Consider the following 19,462-nt stretch of genomic DNA (forward strand, 5'->3'; position numbering starts at 1 on the left):
TCCATGTAGTTTGGGAGATGGATGCAGATTGAAAGCCAAGCCTTTTTCTTTTATATATATTTATGTACTTACTTGTGGTAGAATGCAGCTTGACATAGTTGACCTGATTAATTCATGTTGTGTCTGCCTGTGGTTTGGTGTATGCAAACTTTTCTTCCACAACATCCTAATATCTTTCCAGCTGCTGGAAACTGCATTTAGGAGCTAAATACTTCTGAACAAAGAGCTGACTTTTGAGTCTGACCTCACCTGAACCTATGGTGTACATGCTTCCAATTATTCTACATTCTTCTCCAAATCAGTTGTTTAGCCAGGCCATGTCTTCTCAAGTATACTGCCACCTCATGACTATGCAAGTTTACTTAGAAATATTCAGTGGGTTTTACTCCAAGAAAGTGCATACCATTGCAGTTGAAACTAATTCAATTCTTGAGGAACCAGGAATGTTCATCCTGTTCTGCAGTAAACTATAATATAGATCAGCCCTTGGAAATGTGAATAGGATCTTAGATTAAGCTTCATGTAATTTGTTAATCAGATGACACACAGAGAGATTGCTGAGTGTCATCAGCATATTGACAGTACTGGCACCGATGCCATAAAAATATTTCATTTTTAAGGCTCCTTGCATCATATGGCCGCATGCATTTAAATCACATTCAAGCTGGAATGGTATTAAGAAGGATCTGGAGGTATGGGGAAGGTTAAATTGGGGTAGAATTTCAATGGTTAAGATGTCGGTGCTACCAAAGATGTTATTCTTATTTCAGATGATCCCAATACTAAAAGGAGTGACGATTTTCAAGGAATGGCAAAGAATGATTTCAAGATATATCTGGCAGGGCAAAAAGCCGAGAATTAAATATAAACTATTAACAGATGCAAAAGAAAGAGGAGGCTTTGCCCTGTCAGATCTGAAGTTATACTATGAGGCATCATGTCTTTGCTGGTTAAAAGAATGGATAAAACTTAAAAACACAAAACTCCTGGACTTAGAAGGATTTGATAACAGATTTGGGTGGCATGCGCATCTATGGAAAGAAAAGAAAAAGGGTTACAAATCGTTTGAAAACCATATCTTCCGGAGATCGTTAATTGAAGTTTGGGACAGATACAAAAATATACTAGAGATGGGGGTCCCACATTGGTTATCCCCATTAGAGGTTATAGGTGTTAAAAAAAATAATATGAGGAGTGAATGGATTACTTATGGAGATTTGGTGGTGAAAGGAGAGAAATGGAGACTGAAACCATATGAGCAAGTAAAAGAACATGTATATGATTGGTTGCACTATTACCAGATAAGTGATATGTTTAAAAAAGATGTGAAAGAAAAAGGGTATAAAGAAAAAGATTCAAAATTCCAAACAGAAATTGTCAATAATGATTGTAAGATAATTTCAAAAATGTACAAAATTTTATTGGAATGGCACACGTTAGATGAGGAAGTAAAAGTGGTAATGATTCAATGGGCCAGAGATTTAGGGTATAATATAGATATGGATGACTGGCAAAAAATATGGAATGGAAATCTGAGGTTTACAGCATGTACTACATTAAAATAAAATGTTATGAAAATGGTATATAGATGGTATATGACACCAGCCAAATTAGCAAAAATGTACAAAACTTGTAACAAATGTTGGAAATGTAAAGAGAAAGAAGGTACATTTATGCATATGTGGTGGGAATGTAAGAAAGTAAAGGGGTTCTGGGAAATGATTTATAATGAGTTAAAGAAAATGCTGAAATATAGCTTTGTTAAGAAACCAGAAACCTTCTTGCTGGGAATAACTAGAACGGACATAAATAAGAGGGACTGTAAACTCTTTCAGTACGCAACAACAGCAGCGAGAATATTGATGGCTCAAAAATGGTAACAAGAAGAAGAACCAACCTTGGAAGAATGGAGAACAAAACTAATAGACTATGCAGAACTGGATAAGCTAACTGGAAAAATCAGATTTCAAAGGGACCATAAGTTTTTAGAGGACTGGGGAAAATTTAGAGAATATTTGAAAACTGTATGTGAGGAACATACAACGCTAGTGTGTTTTAAAGAAGCATTGTGAAAAAATAAGGAATATTGCAAGAATGTAAATGAGGACAGAAATATTGTACTTAAAGGCAATATCAAAATTAAGGAATGTGAAGATAGAAATTTAACTACGAATGATTGTCAGAGAAGTTGAGGGAGGTCCAATAAGCTAAAATATGTGATGTGGAATTATGTATGATTGGAGATTTTATGGAAAAGTTTAATAAAAATTTATATATATAAAAAAAATCACATTCAAGCAATTCCACATGCATAACACCTTCATGGGTTTTCTTCAAATTTTAATTTCTATTTGTGCACCTGTGGCCTGTCAAAAACTGTCTTGTGAACTGAATTGTGAGACATGGCAGGCCCAGTTAGTGCTGATGAGTCAGCACTTCCCCACTTCTGCCATATAGGGCCTTTCTTAAAGGTAAAGGGACCCCTGACCATTAGGGCCAGTCGCAGACGATTATGGGGTTGCGGTGCTCATCTCGCTTTACTGGCCAAGGGAGCCAGCGTACAGCTTCCAGGTCATGTGGCCAGCATGACTAAGCCGCTTCTGGCGAAACCAGAGCAGCGCATGGAAACACTGTTTACCTTCCCGCTGGAGCGGTACCTATTTATCTACTTGCACTTTGATGTGCTTTCGAACTGCTAGGTTGGCAGGAGCTGGGACCAAGCAACAGGAGCTCACCCCATCGCGGGGATTCAAACCACCAACCTTCCGATCGGCAAGCCCTAGGCTCAGTGGTTGAGACCACAGCGCCACCCGCGTCCCTCAGGGCCTTTATTGTGGGTCAGTACCATGGCAGTTTGTTGGGTTAGCACCCACAGCCCTATTGATGTCTATTCAGAAGTAAGTCAATAGGGCTTACTCCCAGAATTTCAACTTAAGTATGGGAATATAGGATCTTGTATACTGGACAACTTTGTCTTCTCTTTTTCCAGTTTTGTTCCTTTCTGCTTCACTGCGTTGCTTCAACTCCACCCTCACAAAAATGAAAGTGGTAAACAAACGAAATACTCATGACTAATAGGGAAAAGTATGGTCAGATAATGAGCGGCCAGATGAGAGCAGTTTATTTTCATCAGGTGAGAATGAACAGACTATCTTTTGTAGGTAAATTACAATGTGAATTGGGACTTCCCTCTCACTCCACATTCTATTTTAGGCAAATTCTTGTGAGAACATCTGATGTCTGCAAGTTCAACCTTTCCAAATCTGTTGCTCTCCAGATGTTCTCTACCACTCCCTGACCAGTGGACACACTGACTGGGGCTGATGGGAGCTGGAGACCAACAACATCTGGAGTGAAATAATAATTCAGTAGGTGTTGTTCTGTCAAGTCAATATAAATGCAGTTTCTGGTTTTGTGCTTTGAAATCTTTTAACACACTATAGTAGATTGTATTAATATTATAATCACACATAAAGGGTACAATATATTTGATTTGAAGTGCCTGGTACCCAAGTGTTTCTTTCAGGATGGGAAGTGTATTTCTGGAAGCGTTTTGGGAGGAGAGTTCTTCCTCTTTACGTGGTTTATTTACTTTGAAAGTGCTTACAGCCCTAATTTGCAAGCATCTTTTGGTATGCTTTCTTCCTTCTGCTCAAATGCAGATTTGTGTGTGCGTTTCCGAAGAAAACAAAAAGAAATAGACTGCTGTTTCTTTAAGGCAGCAATTAAATAGGGAGGGGTGAGGGTAATGTTTTGACTGCTGGCATTTGTGGCCTCTTGGCAGTGTTTCATATTCCTTTCGCTTGCGTAAGAGGTGGACCGTCTCTACTGTAGCTACTGTTGCCATGGAGAGATAGCGGGGGAGGATTCCTAGGATCCCTAAGCTTGTGAGAGATTACGTCTTAGAATTGCTCTCCGAATATAGCATGAGATGTGGCAGGGCAATTCAGGTGTATTATGGCACTGATAATGGGGAATGACCTGTCAGCTGTTGGGTAATGTGACTGTTCAAATGCTCTATTGTAATAGAATATGGGGAAAGGAATAAAGGCATGCATATGAGTTAGTTTCAAAAAGGAGAGGATTATTAATTGTTGTGTTGGTGGGTGTCTCTTAAACAATGTTGCATTCCTTGGGTAAAATGGAGAAGTTTGCAATATTGTGGTGGGTATAAGGAAAAGGAGAACACACCTATGTCGCCTCTATCTTGTACTTGTTATAGATTTGGTTGTCACATGGTCAAACTTTAAAATCTGCAGATTTTACAATTATAGTTTAATTGTTTTCAATCTGGTAAGAGGCTACATTTGGTAATTGTCTATAGTGAAAGTTTTATGCTGTAATATAAGTGCACGTAACCCGAAATAAATCTCTATTTATGTGGAGGCTGTTAGTAAACACTATCTCAGTGCAGCAAATGTTGTGCCAGTCCAAGAGCTAGTCATTGAGGGATTTGTAGCATGAATGGAAGAAGGAACAGAGGAAGGCTTCGTCTGCTTTGGTAAGTTTTTCTGGTCATTTTTTGAATTCTTCAGTCATATACTTGGGCTCTGGCTGGGCTTTAGAACAAGAATAGCTGTTGCTAATCAGATCTTTTTAAAGCTCTGAGTTCACCAGTTGTGAGTAAATTCTTGCCTTCAAAATTATTATGAGTCTGGAGGAATTATTTCCCTGTAACCTTTTTCTCCAGTAGCTATCTCTTGAAATAGTAACAGTAGAAACAACAACAGAACCATGGCCTTATGTATCTAAAATTAGTTAGGAATGTTTTTCAATTGTTTTGATGTTAATCAAAATCAGTTCTTCATATGTTGTGGCTTGGGCATTCCTGGGTATAACCTGTGAAGCATATGACAAATTCATACCACTTTCATTTGCTATATAAGTGAATGCAAAACACTAAATTAATCCTATAGCAATCAGATGAAAAATGGTATGGAATGGTGGCAATCGGGTGAAAAAAGGTATGGAGTGGTGGGCAATAATCTTGAGAGCACATTTTACTGTACATTAGTTATAACCTTGTTGTTCCTGTTGGTGACAATTAATTGCCCGATCTTTTCCCAGTGTGATTGAAACTGCAGGTTAAGCATATTAGCTTTGAAAGACAGTTTATCCTGGATATAGAAAGCTTTTGCTTTCCTTACTACAAATATTGAGATATATTGTAGACAGCGCAGGTGTGATTTTGTGAAATGCATAGTGGAGATTAATCCACTGTCTATATATAAACAGTCACTAGTAGGACTTCATTGTACTAAATTTTTTTGAAATAGTATCATGCTGCTTGCTGACGAAACCTTCCAGTGCTCCATGTCAAAAGTGTTATTTGAATTTGTGCAGTGTGTATATGTAATATATAGCGAGGGAGAGTAACAAGTGTAGACTTCTGAAATTCGGTAAAATAGGTGGTATTTATAGCTGGAAAGAAGATGAATAAGAATCTAACAATAAATAAACAATAAATAAATGTTCAAAGTTGCTTTACTTTTTGCCCAGCCACTCCAGCCATATTGAAGATCTTAATAGACAATACTTCTAAAAGGATGAAATAAATGTTGACAAAGGTGCATGAATCTTAGCAAGAAGGTGGCTCACAAACTCTTTGATTTATTGCAGTAGTGTTATGCAATATTTCATGATCTAGGTAGTAGAGAAGGAACAGTTTGGTTATGGTGGAATGATACAGTAAAGAGACTGAGATTATTAATAGATAATTGTATTAAAAGCAGAATGTATGCTTTTACTTGTCATTCAACAAGTTACTTAAGTAAAAATCAGATTTATTGCTTCTGCAGATACTTCTTCAAGTATAAAACTAGTATTAGGAATATTACCATTTTAAATACTGTGGGGGTTGGTGCTTGGTGGTGTAATTCTTTCCAGCTATTTAAAGGTTAATATCCAACTGTTCTGCTTCAGTGATGTGATGGGGGATATTGTGCTGTAGTTCTATGAAACATAACACCACTTTATTTTTATTGACTAGCTCCTTTTTTACAGCTCCAGTTTGTCTGTTTTATATTGTTACCTTTGGAAGATTAAGTTTTAAATATAACATTTTCCAAAGCCAGGATACTCTACTACAACGCTTGTTAAGGACACACGGTTCTCTGATATTAGCTTTTCTTGGAATACATCTCTTGTTAAGTATTTTTGACTGAATATTAGCTAGGGTTATGGGAGTTATTTGGCAAATGGATCAAAATCAAGATTGTGTTACTTGACCTTAAAATTATTTTTGGCTGCAGCAGGCCTATGCAGCTGAAAGCAAAGAATGAATTGTTTGTTTGCCAGTGACCTTTGACAGTGTAGGATTTCAGTAAATACTTCCTGTGGAAAGGAAGCAATGCATGACACATCTCCTGATTTAGTTCCAAAGTTCCTCTGAAGCTTAATGGATTTGTAGAAGGCCCTTGTCCATGTTATATATTTGAAGGGGTAGTTCTGCAGATCTAATTGAGATTGACTAGCAAATAGTAAATTGTGAATTCTGGCATTCTAGCAGAACGTATTAGAGCTTCATCTTAATTAAAAAAAAACAACAAATTGTACCTAGACTACATGATGACCTAATGAAAAACAAATAATTACAGAGAATTTATTTGCTATAGTTTAGAAACAAAAAGTGCCTGGTTAGTTTTCCATACAAATATTGTCATCCTGGGTCAATGCACTTGCCATTCTCTAGGCCATTTTAAGAAGCTAGAAATCCAGTTCTTGCGCTCCCTGCCCCCCGAACATACTCCCAAAGTTTCAAATTCTGAAGTGCCTCTTCAGAAAAAGTGCTGATAGAATTTGTGAATTAAAAGCAAAAATGTGAGCAAAAATATTCTTATTCTGTGGAACATGAAGAAAGTGTACTTATTTTTAGTAGTTAAAAATCTGAGTCTTTTGCTAAAGTTTGAATTCATATAGGGGCATGTGAAACTTCAGTTTGTTGGAGATCTTACTACTGATTTGCAAGGTACTTGTGGAGCACAGGGGTTTGGTGTCCTTTTAATTTAGCCTTTCACATAGTAGGGAAATTTGCAAATTTCTCATGGTTAGCATCCCTAAATTAAAATAGCATTGCCACAACTGACTGCTGCCCAAATTATCTCTCATGAAGATTGACATTTCTATCCATGCCAACGGTTTATTCATGACCCAGAATTACGTTGGTCAAAAGAAAAGGGGTGGGGAAGAGTCAATATCGCATACTCTGACCAATAGGGTAAGCAAAAAGTACGTGGAAAATGTACTACTCCTGTTTCCTGGAACAGGAAAAACACTTATTAGAATGATGAGTGAGTGGTACTGATTGGACAATTAAGAAAATGCTTTATGTCCTAGTCTAATTACAGCACAGCCAGGTCAGAGTTGATAAGAACTGCATACTTTCCCTGCCATCTGTCCATCTCCTCCCACGTAAGGGTAATTGGTCAAGGTGTTTCTCTAGATTACATCATAATTTGGGGAGGCTGTTGACCTAATTTTTTAGAAAGTCAAATAGATAATGAGCGATCAGCTTAATAAACGGGGTCTTCTGGGAATTTCATGTCTCATCTGTTATGAGTTCGAGAAAGTTATATAACCAGATCAATATTGTGACCAGTGTATCTTATCCTTTTGTGAAGCTTGATTCATTTTAATAACATTTATTAACGTGTCAGATTATCAATACTCCAGTGTCTCTCTGTGTTAGTTATTCTTCATCTTGTAGGCATCTTTGTATGCAGCATAACCTACTAAATTCGATGGGGATTATTTCCAGGCACACATGTAAAATTATGCTGTTAGTTGTAGCGCCATCTTTTTTCCTGAAACAGAACAATTTATCAAGTATATCAACCCTTAAGACCTTATAAAAGAAACCCTCTTCTCCTTGTCCCTATTTTACCTAATATCAAGCCCCTATTGTCACAACTTGCTACCCCTTTCCTGTTTTTGATTTAGTTGCATACTGTATGAATGATCTCACAAATACAAATTTATTGAACTAATCAATTTAGAAGAAGTTTCCTGGTCAATGGACTGGTTTAATGTGTGTGTGTTCAAACAATTGTGAGTTAGAGAACATAAGAGTAGACTTCAGAGGATGAAGCCAAAAATCAGCAGAACTTGCTAGTTAGCCCCCCGCAAATTACTTGCTGCACACTTTTTACTTGCTTGCTTTTTAATCACAATGTGGGCCCTTCTTATGAGTAAACAGCAGGCAGTGGCTGGACTAGAAACACAACAGGGTGGTGGAGGAATCATGGAGCACTGCCTGCCTTCTCAGTAGCCCACTTGATTTATATGCATAAAAGCTCAGTGAGCTGACAACTGACTTGCAGATCAATCCATTGCTCTTTGGCCAATCCAATGATGTTCTGTTTCCCTTCCTCCAAGGCCAGGAGAGATGCCACGGGCTGGTAAAGGTGGGAGAGATTGTTCTGTCCATCCTTTGCCAGCCTGCAAACTTGTCTGAAGGGAATTCCATGCACCTTCTCTATGGAATTCTGCCTTGACAGCTGTTAAGACGCCTTGATGCTTAGGGTGCCTTAATCAATTAACATGATTGAAATATTTTAAAACTAAGATCTGATGAACCATGTTGAAAATAATACTTCATCATATACTTATTGCATATACAGTCTGTTTTAGTTCATGTTGGGTGTGCCTGGTGAATGAGTTGGAGAAGAGTGAAAAAAATTGTATGATGTAAAAGTAATGAAAAGACTTAGACATATGTTGTAATAAACTGGGTTTTTTAAGCCCAATATGTACTGTGACAGCTAAAGTTGGCATCTTCTTTGGCCATGGTTTGGCTTTAGCTGTGAACATATACAAAAAGTCTAATACGAAATATATATTGCTTATGCAAATTAACATTGCTGATTATATAGATACACTGCTAATGAAGTGACAGTAAAAACAACAACAACCCACTCATCATAAACTGTTAAATAGAGGCAGGCATCCTGTTCTGTTCAGCTTAGCAATCAGTTTGGGCTTTGTTGCCCTTCATATTTTTATTCTGTTGCCATTTGTTTTGTTCAGCTAAACCTTAAATTTCAATGGTAACACTTATCAGTTGCATTAGAAAGATTACTACTTGGTAATCTGGAAATCAAATAGAAAATTGCATTTCCTTGAGGTCTTCCACTCAGGTTTGGGCCAGACCATAAAAATGCCCATCAAGAGTTGGAAGTTACGGGCACCTTCAATCTACTCTCATAGCCAGCTGTTTTCCACTCTATTGTCACATTTCATATACAGTGGTGCCCCGCAAGACGAACGACCCGCAAGACGGAAAACCCGCTAGACGAAAGGGTTTTCCGTTTTGGAGGCACTTCGCTAAATGAATTTCTCTATGGGGTTGCTTCGCAAGACGAAAAAATCTTGCGAGTTCCCGCGGGGTTTTTTCCGCTCCCCCCCTTTCCTAAGCCGCTAAGCCGCTTATCAGCTGTTCCTCTGATAAGCCGCTTAACAGCTGATCGCTAAAAGCCGCTAGACCGCTAATAGCGCTAATCCGCTAAGCTGTCAATGGGCTTGCTTCGCAAGACGAAAAGACCGCTAGACGAAGAGAATCGCGGAACGGATTCTTTTCGTCTTGCGAGGCACCACTGTACTGGACTACCATTTACTTTTAACTCCTTTTGTAAGCATGAATGTTAAATTTGGTCATTCTGTACCTACATTTTCATCAGTTACAGGGGGAAAGAACCTTTTCAGGAGATTAGGATGCAACCCCCACATTTTGCAGATGTCTTCCTGAAGAAGAGCTCCTAGTCAATCATATTATCAAAGTCCACAGGACAACTAATAGCTTCTGCTGGCTAATTGTGCAGGTACTGTGGTGACAGAGAAGGAGGATTTCTTTGCCTCCATTGCAACCACAGGGTAAGCCCTAAGGTGGCCTCTAACCTATATTATCCAATAATTCCTGTTTCATTTGTTAGGAATGTTTTTAGTTTTAGTTCTATGTTTGATAAGTACCTTGAGTTTAATTTTTTTAAATAGAAAGGTAGGATATAAATGTCAAAATGCATGTTTTCTCAGGAGAGCCTTTCCACTAGTGGATGAATGATACTCCTGTCACTAGCATCTTGCCTAAAAGATCACCTCATCCCTTACACACACAACTGATTGCTGACTTGCGCAAGAGAGGGCATTCTGCAAATACCATCCTATTCAGGAGGTGTATTCCGTGTGATGTCGGAATCAGGCCCTTAGTGTGGCAGCAGCTATGCTTTGGAAACACGCCCCCCCCCCCCGTAATGCATATTACACATGCATTTTTATTGCCTTTTCAGCACGTGCTGAAAGTATTCTTCATTCAAAAAACCTCTTAAAATCCTTATTCCAACTGGGATTTGAATTGATTTTAAGCATCTGCTGTTGTTGTTTCAAAGTCTATTTATAAATGCAATTGTTTTAACTGTTTTTTATATTTGTAACTATTTTATTTATATTACTATATTTTCAATCACTTTGAGACACTGTTCAAAATTGCCAGGTACCAGACACATTTTGCACCTGGCTATTGGCCACTTGTGACCAAGTGAAGATTCCCGGGTGCCAGGATGGCACCTGACATTTCCACCATCTGGAGGTGCATGCCTGGGGATCCTTGACTCTTTCCTGTTTTCACACACTAACAACACATCATTTAGAATCTTATCTGGGATATTTCAGTTGTATTGAAAAATACAACTTTTGAGCCAGCTGGCCTCAAAATGGCAACTAGACATTCCATTTGGTGATTGTTACCCTATTATTTATGATTTATTTGTTTATTAAATTTATATGCCACCCTTCATCCATAGATCTCAGGATGGTTCCCAACATAAAAACACAAAATACATAATAAAAACAAGAACAAACACACACACACAAATAACCCCCCTATCCCTTCCCAGAAACACGTTTAAAAGGGCATGGGAACCTAATCAGCCAAAGGGAGTGCCTAGGGAGTGACTACATCTTGGCCTTCTAGAAGCACGGGTAATTCAGTGGCAACTGCAACAGAATATTACCTTTTCCACCCCTAGAATTAAATGCAGTGCCAACATGATTCCTTCTCTTTCCCATTTCTGCCAACGGTAAAAGACAATCTGTACTTTTGAGTACAGAAATTGCATGGTACAGTCCTTTGGAGACTCACTACCACTTTGGAATTCTTGAGCAATTTCCCATTTGAAAAGACTCCCTACACACACTGGGCTTCGTAGGGAGAAGATTTCTAGCATGGCATTCTCCATGACATATTAAAACAACAAAGGCTTGTGGCGTGTTGAACACAAATAGATTGTGGCAAAAGCTTTTGTGCACTAGAATCCCCTTCTTCATACACTTTGTGCACTCCCATCAGATGCATGGAAGTGTTACCATTTTGTATGTACATATAGAAAAGAACATTGGTATTGAGAAAGAAATGGCAAAGTAGCAACAAGAACAACAACAAAAAAAGCAAAAAAGAGCCTATGACAATTTTAGGTTTATCTTGCGTTGTCCTGGACTATACTACTTGCCATTCATGCTTTTGAGCCCCACTTTTGCCTGTACATGTGTAAATAAAATCACCCATTCTAAGAAACAACTCTAGCAGGCTGACATTTTTTAAAGCATGTCAGACAACATCAGTGATGATGTCACATGCATTATCCCAAAGTCTTCATAAGACTTAGTAGACGATAGTCCACATTTTTATTTTTGGGTGTAAAGAAGCATAACACTGCTGGCATTTTTTTAAAAAAACGTTTACATTCCTTCCCTTATTCCTCAGGCTCGCTGTGATCAGGGTTAGAGCAGCTTCAGAAACTTGGTGGCTCAGCCACCTGTGTCAAAGTTTTTTATATGTATTGTTCCATTATAAATATATGCTTGTGTATGTGTGCACACGTTTGGAGTTCTGATATCTGTTCATGATGCCAGAGCTCATCAGCCCCTGGAAAGGAGAAACCTTGAAGCCATGGATGGAGGAGCGGCGGAGGCTGTGGTAATGCATCCATGATTCTGCTAGAGCTAGTACACATACATTCATGATGTGCTCATGTAACAGCTGCTGCTAAGTAACACTGCTTTAGTGAGACTCTTACGGAAATGGGTTTAGGAACAAGAGTGTTCTTCCTAGGAATAACCTCTCCTTTGTAGCATATTGGGGTTTTAGTATAGGTCCAATGTTTTGTTCAGCTTGCTGGCCATCATGTCAAATGTAACCATCAAGAACTTGGCTCCCAGTACGTTTCCGAGCACAATTCAAAGTGTTGATGCTGACCTTTAAAGCCCTAAACAGCCTGAAGGAGCGTTTCCACCCCCATCATTCAGCCTGAGGTCCAGCTCCGAGGGTCTTCTGACAGTTCCCTCACTGTAAGAAGTGAGGTTACAGGTAACCAGGCAGAGGGCCTTCTAATGGTGGCGCCTGCTCTGTGGAATGCCCTCCCATCAGATTTCAAAGAAATAAACAACTATCTGTCTTTTAGAAGACATCTGAAGGCAGCCCTGTTAGGGGAAGTTTTTAATGTTTCATATTTTATCGCCTTTTAATTCTGTTGGGAGCCGTCCAGAGGGGCTGGGGAAACCCAGCCAGATGGGCGGGGTATGTATGTATGTATGTATGTATGTATGTATGTATGTATGTATGTATAAATAAATAAATTAATTATTAGAACTGCAGCAGTATTCGTAACAAAATCAAACTACACATTACAATGTTTGGGCATGTAATCATTAGCTCAGGCTTCCTCAACCTCGGCCCTCCAGATGTTTTGAGACTACAATTCCCGTCATCACTGACCACTGGTCCTGCTAGCTAGGGATCATGGGAGTCGTAGGCCAAAAACATATGGGCCCCCTCGCCCAGCTTGTCCGGAGTTTTGGGCTGGGCTGCCATCAGTATGCTGATGACACCCAACTCTATCTGTTGATGGACGGCCACCCGGACTCGGCCCCAGACACACTGATCAGATGCTTGGAGGCTGTGGCTGGATGGTTACGTGGGAGCCGGCTGAAGTTAAATCCTTCGAAGACAGAGGTCCTCTGGCTGGGACGGGACGACATGGGACTGAGGGGGCAACTCCCATCTCTTGCGGGGGTGCAATTAGTGCCAGCACCGTCCGTTAAGAGTTTGGGTGTAATCTTCGATACCTCCCTCTCCATGGAGGCGCAGATTGCAGCTACAACAAAGGCGGCATTTTTTCATCTCCGCCAAGCTAAGCAGTTGGCTCCTTACCTCTCTCGCCCTGACCTAGCCACTGTGATCCACGCGACGGTCACCTCCAGACTGGATTATTGTAACTCGCTCTACGTGGGGCTGCCCTTGAGACTGACCCAGAAACTCCAGCGGGTGCAGAATGCCGCAGCGAGACTCCTTACGGGGTCCTCGCTTAGAGATCACATTCATCCGGTGCTATACCAGCTGCACTGGCTCCCGGTGGAGTACAGGATCAGGTTTAAGGTGCTGGTTTTAACCTTCAAAGCCCTATACGGCCTAGGGCCCTCGTACCTACGGGACCGCCTCTCCTGGTATGCCCCACAGAGGAACTTACGATCTTCAAATAAAAACACCTTGAGGGTCCCAGGCCTCAGAGAGGTTAGGCTGGCCTCAACTAGAGCCAGGGCTTTTTCGGCTGCGGCTCCAACCTGGTGGAACGCTCTGTCACAAGAGACAAGGGCCCTGCAGGACTTGACATCTTTCCGCAGGGCCTGCAAGACAGAGCTGTTCCACCTGGCATTTGGTCAGGGCGCAGCCTGACCCCCTCCTCTGGCAATCTTTACAAAGTTTTAGTTTATGGTTGCCATCAATTTTGATTTTAATTCATTTTTATAATGTTTTATAATGTCACACTGTTTTAATGTTGTTAGCCGCCCTGAGCCTGGCTTCGGCTGGGGAGGGCGGGATATAAATAAAATTTATTATTATTATTATTATTATTATGGAGGGTCTAGGTTGAGGAAGGCTGCATTAGCTTGAAAGTCTTTTCTCATTGCAGAGAAAAGTTGGGATTTTTTTAAAAAAATCCCTGCCACATTTTTCTCTCCCAAATGCTGCCCCTCCCCCAAGTTCTGTACCTATGTTTGCGAGGTCAGCACCAATCTGTAGCACTAATGCCAGGAATAAGTAGAACCTGGGAAAATGCCTGGCGGGGGGAGAGTTAAGTACCTCTATTCTTCCCTGCAAAGAGAATTTTCTGCATCTGAAACAACCAGTTTTGCCCCAGTACTACTCCTGTACCAGACTGGGCAAGTTACTTAGTCTAAAAGCAAACTTTGTGCATTCTGTCTCAAGCAGATTTAAGCTAAGTTGTGGACATGACCTGCTTCTGAATTGGCATATGAATTCTACCAGATGAGGACTTTAAGAGTTTTCTTGGCAGAGAGAGCTCAGTCGGGTGTAGACTGATAATCTCTCCAGAGCACTAGGAAGACAACATAATTGTGTACAAAAAAAATCTAATTAAATGCTCAGTACTATTAGCTTATTCACTATTTTTCATATATTAGGTACATTAGAGCCTGGTGCTCATTCTGACCTGTGCAAAGCTGACTCCTAGTGGTAAATCTAAGGTGGTACAGGTTTATTTGTTTCTGCAGTCAGGTCTGTTTTGGATACCATCTTTAATTCCTGTATTGTACACAAATATAGCCTTTAAATCCTAGCTCTTAAGTAAAACATGCACGTTATACATACAGTTTACAACTTTTTCAAATACTTCGATAGGTATGGGAGAAGTCTTAATTTATAATAACTACACTACACTTGGATTTAGATCCAAGTTATATTCTGGTTAACGTGAACCATCTCCTGTTTAGGCTTCAGAGAACATATTTTGTTAGTGTGTTATGTATGACTGGTGGCGGGGGGAAGCTAATCTTCTGATTTTTTAAATATACTAGCACAATGGTGTAGGAAATCCTGTTTGGAGAAACAGAATTAAAGCAAGCATGAAGAATCCCTAGGCCTGGGGTAGACAATGTGTTGCCCTCCAGATATTATTGGACTCCAAAGTCTCCTCTGGCCCAGCTAGCATGGTCAGTTGCATATCTAGAGGACACTGTGTTGGCTTTGTGTGCTCCAGACATTCAAATACAAAACACAGTAAGCAAAAGGCATAAATCTAATGCATTAGTCTTAACAACTAGATGATTGCCATAGGGTTCTCCCAGCCCACCCCCCTTACAATTTGTGCTTAACAATTTCTGTACTTTTTGCAAACATTTGGACCTTTAAAAAATATGTTTGAATTCGTATTTGCCGGTTAGAATGAATGGGGAGAAAAGGAAAGGCTCATTGTGCAAGGTTTTAAGTAATTGTGAAGAATAGAGGGATAAGGTTTTTTCTGTGGACACTTGCATAGACAGGCTTTGGGTGGTACCTAGTCAGCAGGCTCGTTACTATGGTTATGTAATCCCTTGAATGGGGGAGCACTTGCTGAAAATAGAGAACCTATGCATCTTGACGGTCAGAGTTTCAAGTTATTCTTGAAGCACCATCTGTTTGAGCCCATCTGTTTCCCCTCAACCTGTGACAAATCACTAAAAGTGCAATTCTAAATACTCTGTTTAGATTGCAATTACCAAGCATCTGAAAATATAGGTAGTGGCCAGTGGTGTGAAACCCCTGCATATTTGACTAAAGCAAATATCATTATCATTGTGGCTAGGGGGTAGCCACATGACTGTAATGCTAAGCCAGAAAGCTCCTCCCGATGGTCTGTTAGTAATGAGGGTTGGGTGACTAGCAGATTCAGGTCTGGTTCACACATAACAACACCATGGTAAACGTTAACCGTAGTTAATATTAACCAGAGTTAAACCTCAGGTTGTACATCACATAATAATTAAAAACAGCAGCAAGAGCAGTCAAGCCTTGAGAGTGGTTTGAATTTGTTCTGTAAAACGCCCTGAGACCTCCTGGTTTAGGATGGTATATAAATTCAATTAGTAGTAGTAGTAGTAGTAGTAGTAATCATCATCATCATCCCCCCACTCTTCCATCACAGCTTTTGTCGCTTTTGAGTGGTGACAGCTCCTTAGCCATAGGTAAGGAGGATGTCTGGGTTCTCAAAATGCTAAGCTACGGTTAACTGTAACTAAAGTTTATCAACCAGCAAACCTTGATTAACAAGCAAGCCTTAACCATAGCTAATAAATCAAAGTTAATTTGCTGGGCGAGGTTCATACATAATATTAACCAATGGTTTATGTGCAAACCAGACCACTGACACCTTGTTGGATTACCAAGAATAGCATCAAATTTTTGTTGGCATCTGTCTGTCTTGAGAGACAACCATACAGCCGTGGGTGAAGTCAAACCAATGAAGAATTATATCAGCTACTGTGGCTGCAGAGACTGGTAACTCATAACTGCTGCCTCCCCTGTGGTTTTTGCTGTGTTTGCAACACCAAAGTGACCTATCTGGGGTGGACCAAATGCAGTAATAACATTTCTATGTATGTTTATAGTAGGATAGGGAAATGTACTCCTCCTTGTGTAATTCCTTCATAACTTAATTTGTTACAACTTATACACTGCCTTTCCACAAAAACTGTACTTAAGGTGGTTAATAACTTAACAACAACAATAAAATTACAGATATTGGCCTGATGCACCATTTTCTTTCACTCTGTCCTGTCTTTGGAACATTTTGGGATGGAAGATATAGATGTAAATGTCATTAATGGAAACCTTTGCTTGCTTTATGTGCACACAACTGTTTGTTTAGACTAATTGATAGGGCTATTCTGAAGGGCTCTGGGAAGCTTACACAAATATTTACAGTTTTACCCTGGGGGGGGGGGAGAACACTGAAGTATTAAAACATTCCTCTGAAAAGGCTCCAAAATAGTCAGTGCCCTTTGTATTTCATGTACGGAATAGCTGGCAGATTCTTGATTTGGACTGTTTAGCTTTGCCAGGTAGCCACTTTAATCATAGTGAATCTGATACTTTCCTCTTAGAAATATGCTTTCCCCCTAAGAAATTCCATAAGTGAGATTCATAGAATTAGGCCTTCTCTTTCCACTTGCTCTAGGTGGACTCTCTGTGATGCACCTTCAACATGCAGTTGTCCTCGGTCCTCCTTTCTGCCTAATTTTGGCAGGGTGGCTCTCCACCCTTCTCACCTGGAGATGCTATAGCAAGCCAAGGACCTGTTGATTTTTAAATCATTTTTGTTTTTTTGTACTGATAAACACACATGGTAGCTAAAGCCCAGGAAGCAGGCATCACAAAGGAACTGACTATGCCTACCATGCTATTCTGTAAAGCATTTGTGAGATACTGTATATTTATAATTCTGATGGTGCCCAAACATATGTTTCCACTGAGACAAATGAAATCCAAATTACATGGGTTGCAACTTTTGTTAATAAAATGAACCACCTGCTTGTCTGTGCTTTTAGTTCCCACTTGATGATTTTGGCATGTTTAAGCCTGGATTTTCTCTGGCCTGCTTTTGTGTTCAGCCTACTATTGGCCTAAACTGGGCTGATAGACTCTAGCCCCATTCATTTGAATACAGGAGTTCCCCTGTTTTCATATGTGAAAGGTTGGAGACTGCTTGGTGTATGTTCTTGAATGCTAATAAAATTGAACTGAGGGCCAGTTTTCAAGGTAACTTTAATGTGTGTTAGTAGGATTGTAAGATACGTCTGTGCTGTGCACTTGATTGTTATCAAGTAGGTTGCATAATATATATTCAGATTAGAAAGCAAAGTTGTCTTCTCTATAGGGAAAAGGGAAAAGGGAAGCTGTATGGATGAATATCACATTTATATGGCATGTTAGTGTTTGAAAATGAACTCCACCTGAAAGGCCACCCAGTAGCAACAGGGACTATTTTTTATGTAAAATTACGTATGAAATATTTCAAATCTAGTTTAGTGTGGTGGTTAGAGTCCAGGATTCAAACACACACACCCCCACTCAGCTGTCATTTGAGACCATTCACAGTCTGTCTCTCAGCTTAATCTGTCTCACAAGGTGGTTGTGAGGATAAAATGGGGAGGGGGAGAATCATGTAAGCCACCTTGAGCTCCTGGAGGAAAGGTGGGCAAAACATGTAATAATACTGGGATCGTGGCCAACTGTAACACAGTTTCCCATGAAACTATACAGGTACTAATTAATTTTCTCCACCATCAAAAACATAATTAAGCCTTCAGATAGGCTATTAATGCAGTTCTTAAAAACAACATCCTTTTCTCCCTTAGGACAACATCTTCAAGAATTAAGGTACCAAAAGTTGATACTTAAGACCTAGGTGGTAGACAGGTTTTTGCTATTCATCTTCTCAGAAGAACCTTTGACATAAGGCAGAACTTAGAACCCTGAAAAATTAGAAGATAATGAGTTTACCAATCCATGTGGGGCCTGATGAACCTGCTATCAATAGGACAGAGAAGGCTTTTGAATCCAGAAATCATATGACAGCCTTCTTGCTAATTGAATACAAGCTCAACCAGACTCTTGAGTCTCAAAGCACAGAGACATGAGACCATCTTAGTAACAGAGGTTGTATACTTAACAAAATCATTAATATGCTAGTACACGTGTAGGAATTTTTCCGTCATAAATTGTGCAAGTGCCTGCCTGACCTCTGTAGGTGCATTTTGATACCTTCTGCTCCGTATAAAAAGTCACATTGCTTGTTTTTACTTTGCTGGTTTACACATTTTGCAGGTAGCTTACCTGGCTTTGGAGAGACTACCATGTCACCAAGAAATTCATTCCTGTGGTTTCACAAATAGGATTTATTATATAATTAAAAATAAGTTAGCAAATGTAAGCACAGGAAGGAACCCGCACAGATGTACATCCTGGTTGTGCATTCTTAAACATCAAAGAATTATTCCTATTGCTACTGTAATCAATGTTAGAACTCCTATGAGCTCAAGTGGAATCATGATTATAGCCTGGGAATCATCCAGATATCATTATTCTCAAACACTTGTCATTTAGGAGATAGATTGATACATTATCATGTGTGGACCCCCCCCCCCTTGAAGTTTTGTGAGTAGTTTATACTATTGAAATAATATTAAAGTAAATTATCAATAAAAAATATTTGTTGCCACAGTTAATATCTTACTGAACTGAATATAGTAACAAATCCTATTCTGGGAAACAAATAAGAGTTGCTCTCAGTAATGAGAAGTAAAGCCATTATGTAATGCTACTTGTGTACTGTAAATGGATGTCTTAATCTAATGATTCAACTAGTGACCTTTGCTACCATGTCGTTTGCCCAATGGCTGCTTGTCCTCAGATTTTAAAAAACAATTAACACAGACACAGTGTCTTTCATTTTTTTTTTTTTATAATAATTTTTATTGATTTTCCACACATATAATAAAGAACAATGTAACACAATATAACTTCATACTCATCGGTTCATAGCCTTTTTTCTTTGACTTCCCCATACCTCCCCATCCCTGCATCCTTGTTTAATAATTCTTTAGCAACCCTTAAGTCCGTTGTCTTAATTCCTTTTCA

The 19,462-nt window shown here is 39.5% G+C and overlaps 1 protein-coding gene across 7 annotated transcripts in view; it reads left to right on the plus strand.

Annotated features, from left to right (window-relative positions):
* Positions 1-19,462, plus strand: part of HIVEP1 (HIVEP zinc finger 1) — a 96,611-nt gene that overhangs the window by 30,794 nt on the left and 46,355 nt on the right. The window contains exon 1 of one of the 7 annotated variants that reach the window (XM_079984893.1): positions 3,869-4,501. The exons of the other annotated variants lie outside the window; for them this stretch is intronic. Coding sequence (XP_079841019.1) covers positions 4,465-4,501 — 37 coding nt within the window. The 5' untranslated portion in view covers positions 3,869-4,464. Of the gene's footprint in view, positions 1-3,868; positions 4,502-19,462 lie in introns of those variants that run through there. 7 annotated transcript variants of the gene reach the window in all.

This window comes from Podarcis cretensis, assembly GCF_951804945.1.
Source record: "Podarcis cretensis genome assembly, chromosome: 7".
Taxonomy (NCBI): domain Eukaryota; kingdom Metazoa; phylum Chordata; class Lepidosauria; order Squamata; family Lacertidae; genus Podarcis; species Podarcis cretensis.